The following is a 16,765-nucleotide window of genomic DNA, read 5'->3' as shown; positions in this document are numbered from 1 at the left end:
CAACCCTAAAAAAGCTACCATATTCCATTCCAAAAGTCCTCGGTTGAATCCCGATTCGGCCCTGCCCTACTCCAGGGCCTACCTGAGGCCGCGGTCCCGGTCCGGCCTCAATCATAAAAAGTCCAAGGCTTTACCCCAGACACCGGGGTTTTACCCCATAGTGGAAAAGGGCCATTAGAGTATCAATACAGTGGGATAAAGCTACAGATTTTCGATCAGCTTGCAGAAGTCAACTTCGGCCCTTAATTTTTAACTCTTCTTATGTACAGTGCCTATAAAAGTATTCACCTTTGAAAAAGACACATGTTCATTGAACACCTTTTATTGTTTTACATCATTGCATGGTAGACTTTTCTGACCCTTTGACACAGCATTGACTTCATTCCTTGTTTCATAACACGACTTGTCATTATAATAGTAACTTCTGTTGCTCCTGCTCTGTTTTGTACAACTGATACTTTGAATGTACTCACTGCATTTTTCACCCAAGGGCAGTCTTGTATGTATCATACAGTTTACCTCAGTTACTGTATTCTGATACGCTTCCCCCAGACTGATTTGTGAATTACGTTATCTGCCACTGACTCCATCTGCTTCTTCTTCTCTCTTTCTACTCTGCTTCCCTGTTGCCATCTTTGAGATGGGTTCTGATTAAGGATTCTTCCTTTTAAAAACAATTTCCTTCCTTGCCACTATTGCCTGAGTGCTTTGTCTTAGGAGTTCAGGGGGAAAGGCTTTGTAAGCACTTTGGTACATGTTAAGTATAAATTCACTGATTTATTAGTTATGAACAAGTTAGGAACAGATGGGTGTGATGGATCAAGTAAACAGATTATTCATAACTGGACCCCCAAAAGAAATAAATACAAATAATTTATTAATCTATTGTGTCAGTTATCTTAATTTGTGTTTACTATGAATATATTAAGTAACACACACACACACACACACACACACACACACACACACACACACACACACACACACACAAATTGAAAAACTACTGTATGGTTGACAAAATCATCACAGAGCAAAGTTATTTTGATACAGTTAACAAAACTTCTCAAAGTCCAAGGTATCCACACCATAAGTATTGCATACAGCAGTGTCATGGTGCTACAATCCCCCTATTCTAATGAGATCAATGTTTTAATGGGCATTATTCAAACTGCAAAACTGATAGTTGCTAACTAAATAGCCTACATATCCACTATGGCAGTAGAGTTGTGAAAAACATTGGATCAATCATCTCACTCTGGGCTCCCACCTTCACTCCGGGAATCAGAGTGGCTAGAAACAAACAGAAAGAGGAGGGTGTGAACATGTCGATGTGCTCAATTCAACTCAATTCAAATTAAAAACAAACATTTTTTTCCTAAGCTTCCGCCTGGGTAAGGAAACCAAAGTGACATTTGTTTGGAATGATATTTCCTCATTTTTGAACAGAAGTAGGCTTTTCTCAGTGCCCATAATTTTCCCAACATCTACATTTTTGTGTCAAACATTCTTTTTTGAAAATGGGGCGTGTCAGGATAGAATGAGTCCTTTGTTGGAAAAGTTGATTCAAAGATATAGTGATTTGAAAGAGAGGGGGCAGACTCTAAATTGACTAAAATATTGTTTTTATAATTTTGCCATCAATACATTCCATAATGTATAATAATGCATGTCCATTACCAAAATATTACTCAGTAAAAACCTAGAAATATGACTTTGTACACCAAATAAATATGTACACATTTAATTTTGTCCAGAAAGTGGGTTTGAAGCAGACACCTGTCTGAGCCATGTGCTTGTTTTCCTTGATCTGATTCATGTCTGAGCTACTAACATCTTCAAAAGCGCTTCATTAATACTCAAAATCTGAAAATAAACTGAATGCTATGCATTGCGGCTAGGGGCATCACAGACACGAAATCGATTGAAATTACATCTCACTTTCGAACTTCGAAGTCAAAGGTAGAATCGACAATAACTTATTATCTTGCAGTGTTATTTTTTTGTTTTTTTATCTTGTTTTTATTTATTTTATGTGAGCATGACAGTGGGCGTAAACACTGTCATTTCCATTCTTATGGATGAAATAAATGTCACTTGACTTGACTAATCAACTTAGTGAAAAGATGATCTAGTTACAGTACAAAATTACTTTAAGGCTTAAAATACATATAAAGTACATATTCCATGAACACTAACCTTGGGTCTCTTCGGAGTTTGCTGAAACAATCAAATTATAATTTTGTGATTTTTCATTTCACTATGTTCATGTCTCTGTTTAATGTTTGTTCCATTTACAACCTCATGGTTGGAACGGTTTCAAAATTAAAGCCCCTGAAACAGAATAGGAAAAGGCCAACAAAAAGGAAATAACATAAGAATGTATTAATAGTAATATTAAAAAAAGATTGAAAATTGAAACGAAACGTGACTTTAAAATCGAAAATTAAATTGAATCGAGGATTTGGAGAATTGTGACACCCCTAATTACGGCACATAGTATGACTGCAGCATGGTGGTGACAATTATCAAATTCAAATTTCTTGAATTTCCCCTGGGGATCAATAAAGTATCTATCTATCTATCTATCTATCTATTACTAGGCCTATCTATCTATCTATTGATTACAGGAATGTTTGTCTATCTGTTTGTCTGTTATTCGCATATCTCTATAACCGTAACTGATTGATTTCAAACTTGGCAGGTCTTGTCTTGCTATAGGCACATATGTGCATTGCCAAGTTTAACGTTTGGATAAGAAATACAAAAGATATCATTAAATATATCAGTAAAAGACACATTGGTTTTTGCCAATTTGGCGTAATAATCCAGGTCACTAGCCAATTTGTCTGCTGCAGCTCAACCTTGTTGCTGGAAGTTAGTCTACGGGGACTATTTTCAGGTGCTGCATGATATCATTGTGCTGCTGCGCCCATGGTGTTCTTTGATTATTACGCTGGAATGAGAGTATAGTTCCATGTCAAATAAGCCTAGAAAATCGGCACATTTCATTTTCCGTTGGTCTTATTACCAGGGCTCCGAACCGGTTCAGGGAACGAAAACGAAAACCGAAAACGAACGGAATTTTACGGAATTTTACGAGGAGCAGAAACGGAAACGAAAACAAAATGATCTTCAACTGTTCCGGAACAGAAACGTTATTCTGAAATCCACAAAACCGGTTAATAACGTTTTTTTTTTGTTCTCTATATATTTTATAAAATTTCACAAAAGCATATCCTATGTCAGGGAGACTATTTCCGGTTGTGCGAAAAACAAGCCCGCATCTACACTGTTAATGTGAGCTAACAAGCCGCTATGTAGCCAACTACTGTACAAATAATAATTTGATTTCTGCAGTTTGAAAAAAAAAAAAAAAAGAATAAATGGACCTTTGGTCCAAATGTGTATATTTTGTCTTGCTGTTGTAATGTAACCTATCCGTCTGCCACTTCGGATCTTAGGCCAGCTCGTAGCGTAGGCTACTGAAACTGATTTGGAAATTGTTTGTAGCCTATGCGTAATAGCCTATTTTGCCTGTCCACGCCTTGTTGTTTTTAAAGTCTGGATTTGAAATGTTTGCGCAATTGTAGCCTATTCTATGTAGAAGAGTTAAACGGGAAATATGAGATAGGCCTTGTCAGCAACAGACAGGTTCGTTTATAAACAGGGTTGGAATTATAGCGCAAGCCTTTGAAGATCTCCATATGGATAAAACTTAGGCTACAATCAGGTAAGGAGTTTAGCACGTATCCAGAAATATTTTTGATAAGAAATTATTTATAGGCATAGGTTAGGCCTACAGTAAGTCTGGCTATGGGATGGATAGCCCATCTGAATGTTTTTGGATGCTGCCTGTGATTTATTATTTTTGGGCATAGCTACGGTAGGCTAAATCAAGGGGAAATAATGAGTAGGGGAGAGCCGGGACAGTTGAAACACTTTTTAATTAAACGTAATTTACATAGCGATCGTACCACACAGAAAGCTAATATTTGGTCACCTACATCTAACCTAACCTACATCTGTCCTCTGTCAAATACAGATGCATTTTCAGCTTTGAACAAAACCGTTATCATGAATGGTACTCCCAAAAGTTTTTATTTTAGATATATTGTTGCAGGGCTATACGTCTTTGTGCATGTCTGTTAACAACTCATTGCCATCATCATGAAGCATGTATGCAGCGGTTTTTGAAATATCTAATATCTAATAGAAGTGGATGATTCTGCCATGTTTATAGCTAGAACGGTAAGCTTTCCCATTTATATCATGTTTATATTGTTGAAAATGTCGTTTCACTAGGTTTTTAGGTGGGTTAGGCCAATGCACATCCAAATAAGTAGGCTTAACGACCCACCGGCCGTCAGTCTCCATAGGATAACATGGGGAAACTCAACCCCCTATCTGGTGGGCCCAAATTTATTTTCATCTTCCTAAAACTGTTTTTCTATGTCTTACCTCCATAAATAATTGTTTAAACACACCTATTTGTGCATTTAATTAAAATACATGGAGTTACAGCCTGGTCAATCGTCCCGACACAGACATATGTCACTACAGCTTGATTTGCTTTCCATGTAAACAAGCATGCGATATGAAAGTCTGGGATTGTGGAGAACACTAAATGGTCTACTGAATAAGCATTACGTCAAACCTTTAAATGAAAAACACTCATTGATAATCGAAAAAATGTAACCACTAATGAAGTTTACTTTTGCGCATCAAAACTCGTTTATCACTCCGTGATAAAATGACATAGCAGGAAGATATTTGGCTGATAGAAGGAGGTTAACATGCTCTATGTTTTGACCGAAGGACGTCTGTCTATCATCATCACACTCGGAGAAAACTGGATTGTTTCATTCGTCCCGTGTTTCAATCGTCCCGGCTCTCCCCTACGTCTAATCTAAGGTAAAGTCCACAAAAATAGACTTGATAGGCCCGCCAAACACTGCCGGAACTTTAAGAACAAACGATATTTTGCGTTCCGAACCGGTTCAGGACCGATATGTTTGTGGCGGAACGCATGCAAGAACGAAAACGTTAAACATAGGCCTACCTGAACCGTTCGGAACGGAACGTTTGAAAAATAATTTCGTTTTCAAGCCCTGCTTATTACACTTTCTAACTTGGGTTTTAAATAGGAAAATTACCGGAAATCGTAGTCACTTTTAAATGTAATGCTAGCAGGCGAGATGCTAATGGTCTAATCCGATTCAATGATCTATGCTAGACTGGAGCTAAAAGTGGTATCGTCAGACTCAGAGAACGGCTGGATGAACTGGAGAAAGGTAAAAATCAATTGTTTCACTCAAGGGGAGGTGGAAAATGAGTGTAATTCCCCAAATGGTGGAATATCCCTTTAAGCAAACTCCTTAGCAAACCATCCGAAACAGTGCTCTACTACCTCTGTGGATTAAGCCACACAGTCAACTCAATGTAATAATAATAATAATAATAATAATAATAATACATTTGATTTAAAATGCCTTTCAGGACACCCAAGGTCACTTCACAGATAAAACAAATAGAAGAAAAAAAAAACTCAAAAAAAGGAGAAAAATTATAAAAAAAAATATATAGTCCATTTAGCATATATTTAATGTAAGTAAGATAAACAAGGATGTTAATTGTTCTCAGCATTGTGTATAATATGATTATCACTTGGAGGAGATACTAATAACTAATATATATGGAGGATAACTAATGTTAGCATAGTTAGCATCGTCACGTCAGAAAAGCATGGGGCTGTGCACAGTAGTGTAACATTTATTCATCATAAATTAATAAAGTTGAGTAGTTCTGCAATGTAGGCTATGTTTTCCGTTTTTCGCAGTACCATGTCCATTACATGACATGGCCCAGCCAGTGTCCTTGTAACATGCATGCAAGTCTATCTAGCACAGCTAATATTAATATCAGTGAATCACACTAGTCTCCCGATAAGTTTATCACCCAACAAAGCTAGATATGAATTTTTATACATGTGTCTCCATGTCATACTGGAGTCTTTCGATGGATTCTAAATGAAATCAGGTCCGTCGTTCTCAAAAAGAGCCTCTTGGGCTGTAACTTTTAGTTTGACGGGCAGAGCAACAATAACTAAGGGGGTGTGGCTTTTGCAATGGTCAATTCCGACTGCTAGGTCCCAAATTGAACCAAGCGATAATGGTCCTGAACTTAAGGACGTTTCAGAATGCCACACATGCAAAGCATGACCAGCTAGCCTACAGACAGTGAGTGGTAGACAGAGCATGATGTCAATATACTACCAGAGACTACAGGGCGTGATGTTGCAAATAGGCTACCAGACATTGTTTTTGAGTCACATCGTTGCAAATTTCATAATGATGATGCGCATCATGTCACAAAATGGTTTGTCTCTATCATCAAGTCATTCGATAGTCTAAACATAGCCTTAACTCAAAACAGCTAAATTTTGATAAAAAATATCACATGCAGCCATGCATAAATTCTGCTTACTGCACATTTATTATAATGTTGTATAATATTCAGTATTCATTATTGAATACTTAGCTGGAATGATGTTTTTTCCTATCATCCTATTTTTAAAGCAGGCCGCATAGGTCGCCGCAACGTAGTTGGATAACGTGGTGGCTATGTACATTTCTGAATCGCCTGGATGTGGTAACAACTTCTTTCTGGTACATTTCTGTGACCTACAGTTACGTTGTGACGACGTGAGCACATAGTACACATGGTAAACGTAAATACAAACAAAATTAACAATTACACATTCATTCACATTGACACACATGCACAGAATTCTGGGAACGCTTACTCAACAGCGGTTTAAAATGTTTGTTGAACAAAACTCAGCTCTCTCTGCCAAGTTCGCTGCTGCACTCCTGTGGTAAGCATTTATTTATATAATGTTGAATTATTAAATTGTAGTAATATTGGGCATGTTTATAGTCTATGTACATTGTGCAGTCTAACTTATATTGAGTATTTACAAGGATACAAGGAGGTTTATTTGTCACATACATAAAAATACTAATGTAAAGCATGTAGTGAAATTTTGTTTGATGTTCAGCTTTTTCTGTGCGAGTGTGAAGAAAGAAAGATCAAGAAATATTTGTAATAAATAGCAAGAGAGTATAAAGTGCAGTGTGTGTACAGTCCATGTGCAAGTGTGTAAAAAAGTGTAAGTGCAGTTTATATAGTCTTGTGTCTGTTTAGGATACGGATTGCTTGAGGAAAGAAGCTCCTCCTCAGTCTCTCTGTTTTGGTCTTGTAGCATGGTCATCATCATCATCGTTTCACCGTCATCATTGCTTTAAGCGGCAACACTTGCTTTGGCGTTCTGCGTCCCTAGCTCTCTCCACTTAACCACTCTTTCTCGCTCTCAGTAACAAAGTGAACAATGCACATCACACATTCACAAACCAATCCTGAACAGTCTATTCAGAAGAGGGTGTGATGTCTAGGTGTAGACGAGAAGAAGTAAACTTTCCGTTTGACAGCGGTGGTAGTGTTACTGTCTATGGGTAGCATAGGCTAGTGTTGTTCAACAATGAGCTAGGTTAATAGAAGATGGAAGCAGTTCCGATTTCGTTTCAAAACGAAATAGCAAGGGATTTTGAAATTAAACTTACAATATCTGTGCATTAAGGCAGAAGGGCTCCATATGTGCACATCTGATTGTTTCAAAATGACAGCGCAAATGCACACATTTCACTCCCCACACATGCTTTGCTTTACTTGTTTTACATGAATGCATACTGTAGTAATAAATATGTTAATTAAATACAATTTCTAAATTTTCACCAAAGTGACTATGGCTACAGAATTCCATAGCTTTGAACATGGCTTTTTTCACTTGAGCCCCGGCCTTGCAAAATGTCTGTGCACGTCCCTGATGAGGTTGTCATATCGCTTTTTGACCTAAAGTGACTGATCCCTTGCAGTCTGGAGCCCTGCAGTGACAATTGGCAATCAGCCTTCACTATCAGGTGAAGAAAAAATGTACCTGCTTCTAGGATGAGATCTGGACCTTGACCGGGATCCTGACCTAGACCTGGGTGAGAGTGATAAAAGAACATGTAAATTCACTTATAATACAGTATCAGCAAAACTACAGTTCTATACAAAAGGTTTGCACACACGCATACTACACTTTTAAGTGAAAAATAGTTGATACCACCACTATAGCATACAGGTGTTGAACATTCATGAGCCTCATTTCTGTTTATATTTATATTAGACTCGGGGGCAATTCCATGCAAAGGTCATCCTTGCCATGGAAAAAAAGCTGTGCACACACAAATAGAACTGTTGTTAAAATGTTCATTAAGGTCTATATGTTATTGTTTGTAACTGATGTGATTAAATTTGATTTGGTATATGGTCATGTGATGGACAGATAAATGTGTGTCACTCTCACAAGCCATCCAGGTGCATATCACCATTAACCTGACTCCGCCAGATGGATGCTTCGCATTTGCTCTGCATGTCCATCTGGGAACTTTCCGTTGGAGAACTTTTGGGAAGGGGCGGAAATACTGGTTAGCTGATTGGATAAACCATCTGTCTATCACCACCTATGTTGGTTATCGACGGGCCAAATCAACCAATTAGATGAACGAAGTGTTCTTCTAATGCCTTCGTTTAACATACAATTAAGTTAGGTAACGTAACTAACGTTTTTTAACTTACCATTTGTATGTGACATGAACCTAATCAACGACAATTCCCACCAAGTTTTCACGGTAGGCCCTACACTTCTGAAGAAAGTATATTCCTCCATTATGAACTGGAATCGGCCGTGGAGGATGTCTGTGTCGTTCATTCCTCCCAGCTGCATGGCTGAGACTCATAGAAAATATTCCTGGGGAAGCTATGAATCTAATTTGAATAAAACTTGCGCGATAGCTATGCTCATCTCATCGTGGATGCCGTCATGTTGTTCGTTGCATTCAAGGTATAGTAGTGTTATATATTCAAAAGGGCAACAACACTCTTGATTTTCCATTAGAAAATGAACAGCCACATTTTAAAAAAATCACTTATGGGCCTATATCTTATATCATATGATATATGAAAAGTAAACAGACAGCAAAACTAAGTTAGATGGGCTGGCGACTGAGGTAAAGTTAGTGGGTTTTTGGTCACTAAATAAAGCTGCAACTCCTTTATGTAACTGTATCTTGTGCGTTAATTTACAAAGAGCTCGTGCTACACTGAAAGTTAACATTTTGTCACTAGCAACCAACATCTGTCAAATACAGTACAGGTGCATTTTTAGCTCTAAACAATACCGTTCAGGATTTTTGTTTGTTTCATTGGCTCCTGGTCAGGATGACTGAAGCTTGCATGGGAGACAAGGAAAACAAAACATACAGTTTAGTCTAGCCTACGTAAACTTCCGACACAGTACAGGTACCTACTGTAGTATATAGGTTCTCAAACTTTCCAACCCGCCCCCCTCCCCCAAACTGTTCTACAGTGCATGAAGGCCTCCCCTGACAATTTGACAATCTCAATGCCCAAATACCCAGTGTCCCTATGCTCTAAAACTTTTTGGACCCCACTCATTGTTGCTACTATAGCCTATTTATTAGTAGTAGTAGTAGTAGTAGTAAGTTACTTGGAATGAGTTCAATATGATGTGAAACAACGTTAAATATTTTCAAAGCTGATCAATTCTCTGCTCAATTTTATGAACTCACTCAACCTCAGGTTGTCCTCATCTTGCTCCTCACCAGAAACCTTGCTTCTTGGTTGTGTTGCATTGTAAGCACCGTCCGTTTGGAAAAGCCTGCGCTGCACAAGTGACTGACCTACCGAAATAAGTTTTATTGTGCATCCGAGAATTTGGGGATATTCTGGCACGCTACGCAGAGGGTTGCAGTGCTTCAACCCATTGTCATCTTCAGCACAATAAGCTGTTCCTGTATTTCTAAAGAGAGTTGTAGGCTACACTGCGTTGCAGACAAATGGATCCATAACACCGTGGACGTCAATTCCGATGTAATCATAGTCTAAATAAGTCGTTATATTAGCAAACAATGTTAAGCTAATTCACCAACTCAAGACTTCAAGGCCATCATGGATATATGGGGGGTTCCTGCAGACGCCCTTGTGTCTGTGTCAAGGCTATGTATTGATGTTGTGTTGTGGCTATGTTGTAAGAATGTGAAATTAATATAAGAAGAGGCTTTTGCACAATAGGTGAAGACAAAATTACCGATAATACACTTTTACGGCAGTGGAGTTTGAAAGACAGAAAAGAGAGGAAAATAGCGACTAAGGTAAAGCTGCATGGAGATTGTAAAAACCCAAAGGTATTAATTATCTTTGCATGTTTGATCGCTAACTCATTTCGGAAGGTTTTAATGCACAATCAAAATAAAAACTAAACATAGATTCTGCATTGTTTGCATTATTCTTCTAAATGATGATGCTTGCCATTAGAGCTAGATAAACTTGAACATTAACATGAATATTTGTAGGCTAAGCCTCCAAGTTTGGTAACAAATCTATGCATGATTCCATGGTAAACCACAGTTATTAGTTATGTTTTCCATATTCTTGTCAATTATTGTAAATGCTACATTAAATTTTCCAGTTGTCAGCGCAGCAACATTGGTTTTGCATTAAGCTAGCCGTAAACCCTCATTTGGCTGCTACATTCCCAGTGTTAGCAAACACTAGCTAGTCTGTTAACATGAATATTTACAAGCCTCCAAGTAAACAGGAGCAAATCTATACATGATTCCATGGTAAACCAGAGTCATTGCATTAGTTATATTTTCCAGATTATTGTCATATTGTATGCTACCTTATAATTTCCAGTTTTCAGCTCAGCAACCTCGTTTTTGCATATTCTTAGATAGCTGTAAACCCCCATTTGGCTGCTACATTCCCAGTGTTAGCAAACGCTAGCTAGTCTGTTAACATGAATATTTGCAAGCTTCCAAGCACAGAATTCACAAATCCTACCTGTTGCCTTTCACCATCCACTTATTTAACTGCTGTCGCATCCCTTGACATGTGATCTCTTTTTCCCCTCTTTCTTTCTCTTTTTTTAGCCCCCGACAGTTTTTTTTTGACGACAACTCACGTTCGCTCAGCGCTCACTGCACTCCCGCTCCCTCTTCTATGTCAAAATTGTATGATGGAACGAGATAGGGCACCTACTCTAGCCTGTGATCTAGTGATCCTGCTAAAAGTAAGATCAATCCAAGCTTTGGTTTGCCATCAACCATGATGATTGCCACTTGGAACTATATTATACTGTGATCTTTTTATCAAGACACAGGAAGTTATCATCTGGCACACAAGTTGTATTTGACTCACCTTCTACCTCGACTGCGGCTTCTTGAGTGGGAACATGAGTACCTCCTTCCACGGGAGCGTGAGTAAGAACGAGATCCGGACCTTCCATCCAAGAAGAGGAAAGAAAATAAAAATCAGACCATGGTCTTTACCAGACACACACTGGCTTATCCTTCCCCTGTCTACTCAAATTCCATCCATTAATCCTGAAAGCATCAACTTCCCTTATACACAACTAAAAATAATACTGGCAATGGTCTCAGAAGAGATTTACTCATATAGTATGCATTCACACAACCAAGGCTAACTTACAGCGCTAAATGTCTACCTGCTTAAAACACTATTCAAACTACAAAAAGAAATAATCTTGACAGAATAATTATATTTGACTTGAGATGAAGTAAAGATTAAGAAAAGAAGATATATTAATTGGTATTTAAAATAAACCTTGCAAGTTTGCAGGGGAGCCCTTCTTTGCGCCAAAGGTCTAGCAGATCTAGGCGTTCTAGAAGTATCTATCAGCCGACCTCAGGCATCTAGTCGAGATCTTCTGATTTCTAACGATGATCATACTGACAGCCAAATTGCTTGATTGAGACTTGATAGAGGTGCATGCCGATTTTTCTAGGTGAAGATGGACTGCAGCCCACCATGTCTTGTAGCTCTGCTTACAAAACCGTAGGGACCCAAATTGAAAACCAAATTGACTGTGGCTGATGAGCTGGTCTGGAGCAGGGCAATTTTGCTTGGGCCCTTTCTGAATGGGTAAAGTGCCATTATCAGTGGCTGGTGCCTCAGGGGAGGAGTCAAGCGGAAAAGGGCTCTGGTCATAGAAACAACCAATAGAGTGGGATTTGCTAGATGCCTCATTGAATCGTAAAGGATTGTGACATTCTGAATCAAACGATGACCTGAAAGGTTTTGGACCACGATGAGTCATTCAAAATGTAATTTGCAGAGTAAAACATTTCAGCAACACATATTTGCAAAAAAACTAGTATTAACATAGGGGAAGTACAGATCTTGTTAACAATAACAAGAAAGAAATATATAGGAACATCTCTGTACATTCACATTATTCAACATTAATAACTAACCAAGCAATTTCAAAATAAAGTTAAGTTTAGTTATTTTTAAATAATCCAGAATTTGGATGAGATTACCTGCTTTGATGCCGACGACTGTAACGGTGACAATCATAAGCATAGTGCCCTTTCTCACCACACTCATAGCAACGGTCATTTGGATCAAAGGGCCTACGGGTTGGTGGCCTATCATAGTGCGACCTGCGGGGAGTCCCAGTGGAAAGCTCAACACGCAGTCTAGAGCCACAGATTACCCTAATTGAGAAACACAAGAGAAGGCATTCACATAATAATTTAATACAGAATTGCATTAGAAGATTAGAAAAGACAGTAGAAATCAGAACATTCTGTTAAAGGAACATGCCAACATTTTGGGAAATTAGCTTATTCGCCATCTTACCGAGTTAGATAAGATGATACATACTAGGGGTGGGCGATATATACTGTATTGTGATTGTTGTTTTAACAATGTGCAAATTGACATTATCGAGTATTTAAATAAGGGGGGAAAACACTCAAGATCATGCATTGAAACTGCATACATTCACTAAATCCAGGAGATGCAAGAGAAGCCCCTGGCTGCAGCAGAGCAAGTCACATGATAGCTAATGGGTCCACGTTGTCAGTCACACACCTAATGTTTATTTTGTGCGGCTACTTCGTTCAGTTAAAAAAAAAAAGTAAATAAAGAACTCTTCTAATGTAACCCTTATGTAAATGGACTGAAGTTCGCTCTACTACTATATCTACTTTTATTGATTATGCTAACCGTTAGCATCTCTATGGAATTTCTCATATACATTAGCCATAAGTTAACGCATTTGTTTCTATTCTGTAACTTGAAATGCTAGCCTACATGATTTCTTTTGAAAGGAACTTCAGCTTCAGACTCTCTCTTGGGAAATTGTTAGGCCAATCTATCTTCTCTAATGTAGCTGGGGGCAGAACTGGAAATGTGTCAAAGTGCATTGGTTGATTTGGTTAAAAGGTCACATTAGGCACATAAAGGATAACGACTAATTATCGTTATCGTCAAAATCACAAAAAATAGCAAGATATTACTTTTTGTCCATATCACCCACCTCTAATACATACCCTACTCTTCTGTGTGCGTGCAGTGACTCACTCACTCACTCAGCCAAGCACGCACAGAGAGAGAGAGAGAGAGAGAGAGAGAGAGAGAGAGAGAGAGACACTTTATTGATCCCCAAGGGGAAATTCATGGAGTAAAAGTAAAAGCAGACTTTTCAGGTGCTGCATGCAACTCTGCCCAAGTAGCAGTGCTTCGCCTATGTTTATGCTTAGAAAAGTTGCTGTCTTATTTTACACTGGTATTTATACAGGGTTGGGTCAGATTACTTCGAAATGTAATCCATTACTAACTACAGATCACATGCCAATTTTTGTAATCAAAACATATAACGTAATCTGATTACTTTTTATACAATTTGCACACGACATACACATTCTTGTTTTCCACGATATTGCCAAGTACTGAATGCATTTTTCCCGACTGGAAAGGGCCTGTTGGTCAACGTTGACGGTCAAGAAACTACATGAAATGGTGTGTGTGAGTGTGTGTGTGTGTGTGTGGGGGGGGGGGGGGGGGGGGTAATGGGGTGTGTTCGGGAGGGGGTGTACCTGTGTGTGTGTGTGGGGAGGGGGTATGTTTTGTGTGTGATGAAATGGTGTGTGTGTATGGGGGGGGTTGGTGTGTGGGTTTGGTGTGTGTGTGCGTTGGGGGGGAAGGGGGGAGTTGTTGTGTATTTGCTGGGTGACTGAACAGGCTGGTAAGGTAAGCTCGCTCTGTTGTTGGCATTGAGCTGGAGTCTTGCAACGGGCCGGGTACCCGCATAAAAGTTGCTAAAACGGCTGGATTGTTGTTGACATTCCTACAACCCCAAAACAGAAAAAGTTAGACACTGTGTAAAATGTTAATAAAAACAGAATGTGACAATCTGCAAATCTCCTATTTAGTTGCAAAAAGGACACAGACAAGACATCACATTTTGAAAATGTCCTATGCAGGGGCTGTGTCGAGTCGAGGGCAATCAAATCTGCAGTAAAATTCATTAAGCCTATCTGGGAGCTGGGGGTCTACATCTTGAGCTGTCTGTTTAGTCTTGTACCCAGTGATCATCTGTAGTCCCTGCCATACCCTTCTGGAGTCTTCATCTTCAGTTTATCTGCTAGACCAGCGGTTCCCAAACTTTTTTCCCCGCGGACCACCCTCTACATCCTGACTCGGCTCACGTACCCCCATCATAAAAAAGTAACACTATTGACGCATTCCAGGCATGTTTAATTAGCCATCCTACATAACAAATAACGGTAACGCTTTAGAATAACATGTGCTTATTAGGTATTAAAAGTGCATAATAAGCAGTTAACAATTCATTACTAACAGTTAGTTAACTGTTGTTATCCTTTAATAACATTAACTAACTGTTAACATGCAGCTTGTAAGTGTTAATAAGCAGCCTTTTAAGTTACTTACAAGCATATTTGTTAACAGTTGTAAGTGTTAACAAGCAGCTTGTTAATGCTTATTAATGGTGTATAAGACAAAAAGGTGGATAACTAATACGCTTATAAGACCTTTCTTACCTATTTGTAGTAAATTTTGCAGCCCCCCAATCTAAAGCGAGGACCATGTAGCCTATAGTTCCAACAAGCCCAACCTTCTATCTCTCTATATACTGTATCTCTCCATCTAGCTTGGTTTAGCTGTGAGAAATACACCTTCAAAATTGTTGCTGTGAGCGTATTAGTTATCCACCTCTTTGTCTTATACACCATTAACAAGCTGCTTGTTAACACTTACAACTGTTAACAAATATGCTTGTAAGTAACTTAAAAGGCTGCTTATTAACACTTACAAGCTGCATGTTAACAGTTAGTTAATGTTATTAAAGGATAACAACAGTTAACTAACTGTTAGTAATGAATTGTTAACTGCTTATTATGCACTGTTAATACCTAATAAGCACATGTTATTCTAAAGCGTTACCCAAATAACAAAATCAAAATGTGGTATGAGCCCTCACACTCAAAAAACAGTGTGGAGAACAACATTATGAAACACAAAGAACAAAGAGAACACAGGCTCAGAGACAGAGATTGTGAGAGAGAGAGAGAGAGAGAGAGATAGAAGTGATTATTCTTTGTAGTGATTATCTCAAAAACTACAGTAGGAGGCAGCTTTTTGCTACCACGCACCCCTCCTCTGGAATAATCTCCCTCCCTCTATTTGATTAGCAGACACCATCCCTATTTTTAAGTCTAGACTTAAAACATACCTCTTTAGTGCCTTCCATAGTTAGGTATGGTGCAGTGTGGAACTTCAACCACCTCAGGTTTTTTTTTTGAATGGACCACCCTGCTGTGTCCTTGTGTGACTGGCACCCCAATCATGCGTGCGACGGTGGTCACTGACCATACCTGCGCTGGTGTTGACTACCCTTCACCATGCCTTAGTTATGCTGCTATAGCATAGCGCTGTCATGGAGTTTTCATGTGTCACGCCGTAAAACCCCTCCTCTCCCCTCTCTCCACTTCCCTCTTAACTCTCACTATGGTATAACACTAGTACCAATTATATTACTTAACCATTTTTATTTATAGTAATACTAACCCGCTCTATATCCCTCTCTCTTCCCCCTTGCCTCACTTGTGAGGTATACCATTACCAGTCACCAGCCATCCTTGTGTTTGGCCCTCATCTCACTTATCTCAACTGAAGTCCCTTCTTACGACTGCCCCATCATCGCCTATTGCTGTCCTCCTGCCTGGATTCCTGGCAGCCTAACGACCCACTTCTTGCCTTATGACAACTCCTAGTCCCTTGGACAATTCACTTCCTACACTGGACTTTTTGAACTTTCTGACACTAAATAAGATTCATGCATTATCATACTGGATATGTAACCATCCCACATCTTTGTAACATACACCTCAGGTGGCTTTAAACACATGTTCTTTTCTCTACACCTAACAGACATTACTGTTCTGTACTGACCCTAGGCAGATGGGTCAGGCCCTTGAGTCGTGGATCTGCTCAAGGTTTTTATCCTACATGTACCCAATTCTAGGGAGTTTTTCCCTCATCCCTGTTACTCATGGGCCTTCTCTGATTGTTTAACACTCTGTAAAGCGCCATTAGACATGTGTAATATTTTGGCGCTCTATAAGTGATATTAAATTGAAATTGAATTCAAATATTGTGAGTAGGGTTGTCTTGGTTCTCCAAATCCTTGATTCGATTTAATTTTTGATTTTAAAGTCACAATTTCATTTGATTTTCAATTATTACTATTAATGCATTCCTTATGCCATTTGCTTTTTTTTTGGCCTTTTCCTATTCTGTTTCGGGGGCTTTT

General features: G+C 38.8%; 1 protein-coding gene across 4 annotated transcripts in view; it reads right to left on the bottom strand.

Annotated features, from left to right (window-relative positions):
• The window catches only part of LOC121719307 (serine/arginine-rich splicing factor 7-like), a 64,613-nt gene that overhangs the window by 34,932 nt on the left and 12,916 nt on the right, over positions 1 to 16,765 (bottom strand). For 2 of the 4 annotated variants that reach the window (XR_006034232.1, XM_042104784.1), the window contains exons 3-5: positions 12,465 to 12,641; positions 11,323 to 11,403; positions 7,994 to 8,041 (exon numbers count right to left, since the gene is read on the bottom strand). Coding sequence is in view for 2 of the 4 variants with exons in the window: in XM_042104784.1 (XP_041960718.1) it covers positions 7,994 to 8,041; positions 11,323 to 11,403; positions 12,465 to 12,641 (306 nt within the window). In the remaining 2 variants the exon portion in view is untranslated. Of the gene's footprint in view, positions 1 to 306; positions 1,291 to 7,992; positions 8,042 to 11,322; positions 11,404 to 11,748; positions 12,213 to 12,464; positions 12,642 to 16,765 lie in introns of those variants that run through there. The other 2 variants (XM_042104783.1, XR_006034231.1) reach the window with 2 other exon arrangements.

This window comes from Alosa sapidissima, chromosome 9, assembly GCF_018492685.1.
Source record: "Alosa sapidissima isolate fAloSap1 chromosome 9, fAloSap1.pri, whole genome shotgun sequence".
In the NCBI taxonomy this organism is placed as follows: Eukaryota; Metazoa; Chordata; class Actinopteri; order Clupeiformes; family Clupeidae; genus Alosa; species Alosa sapidissima.
This window is presented reverse-complemented; position numbering and strand designations above follow the sequence as displayed.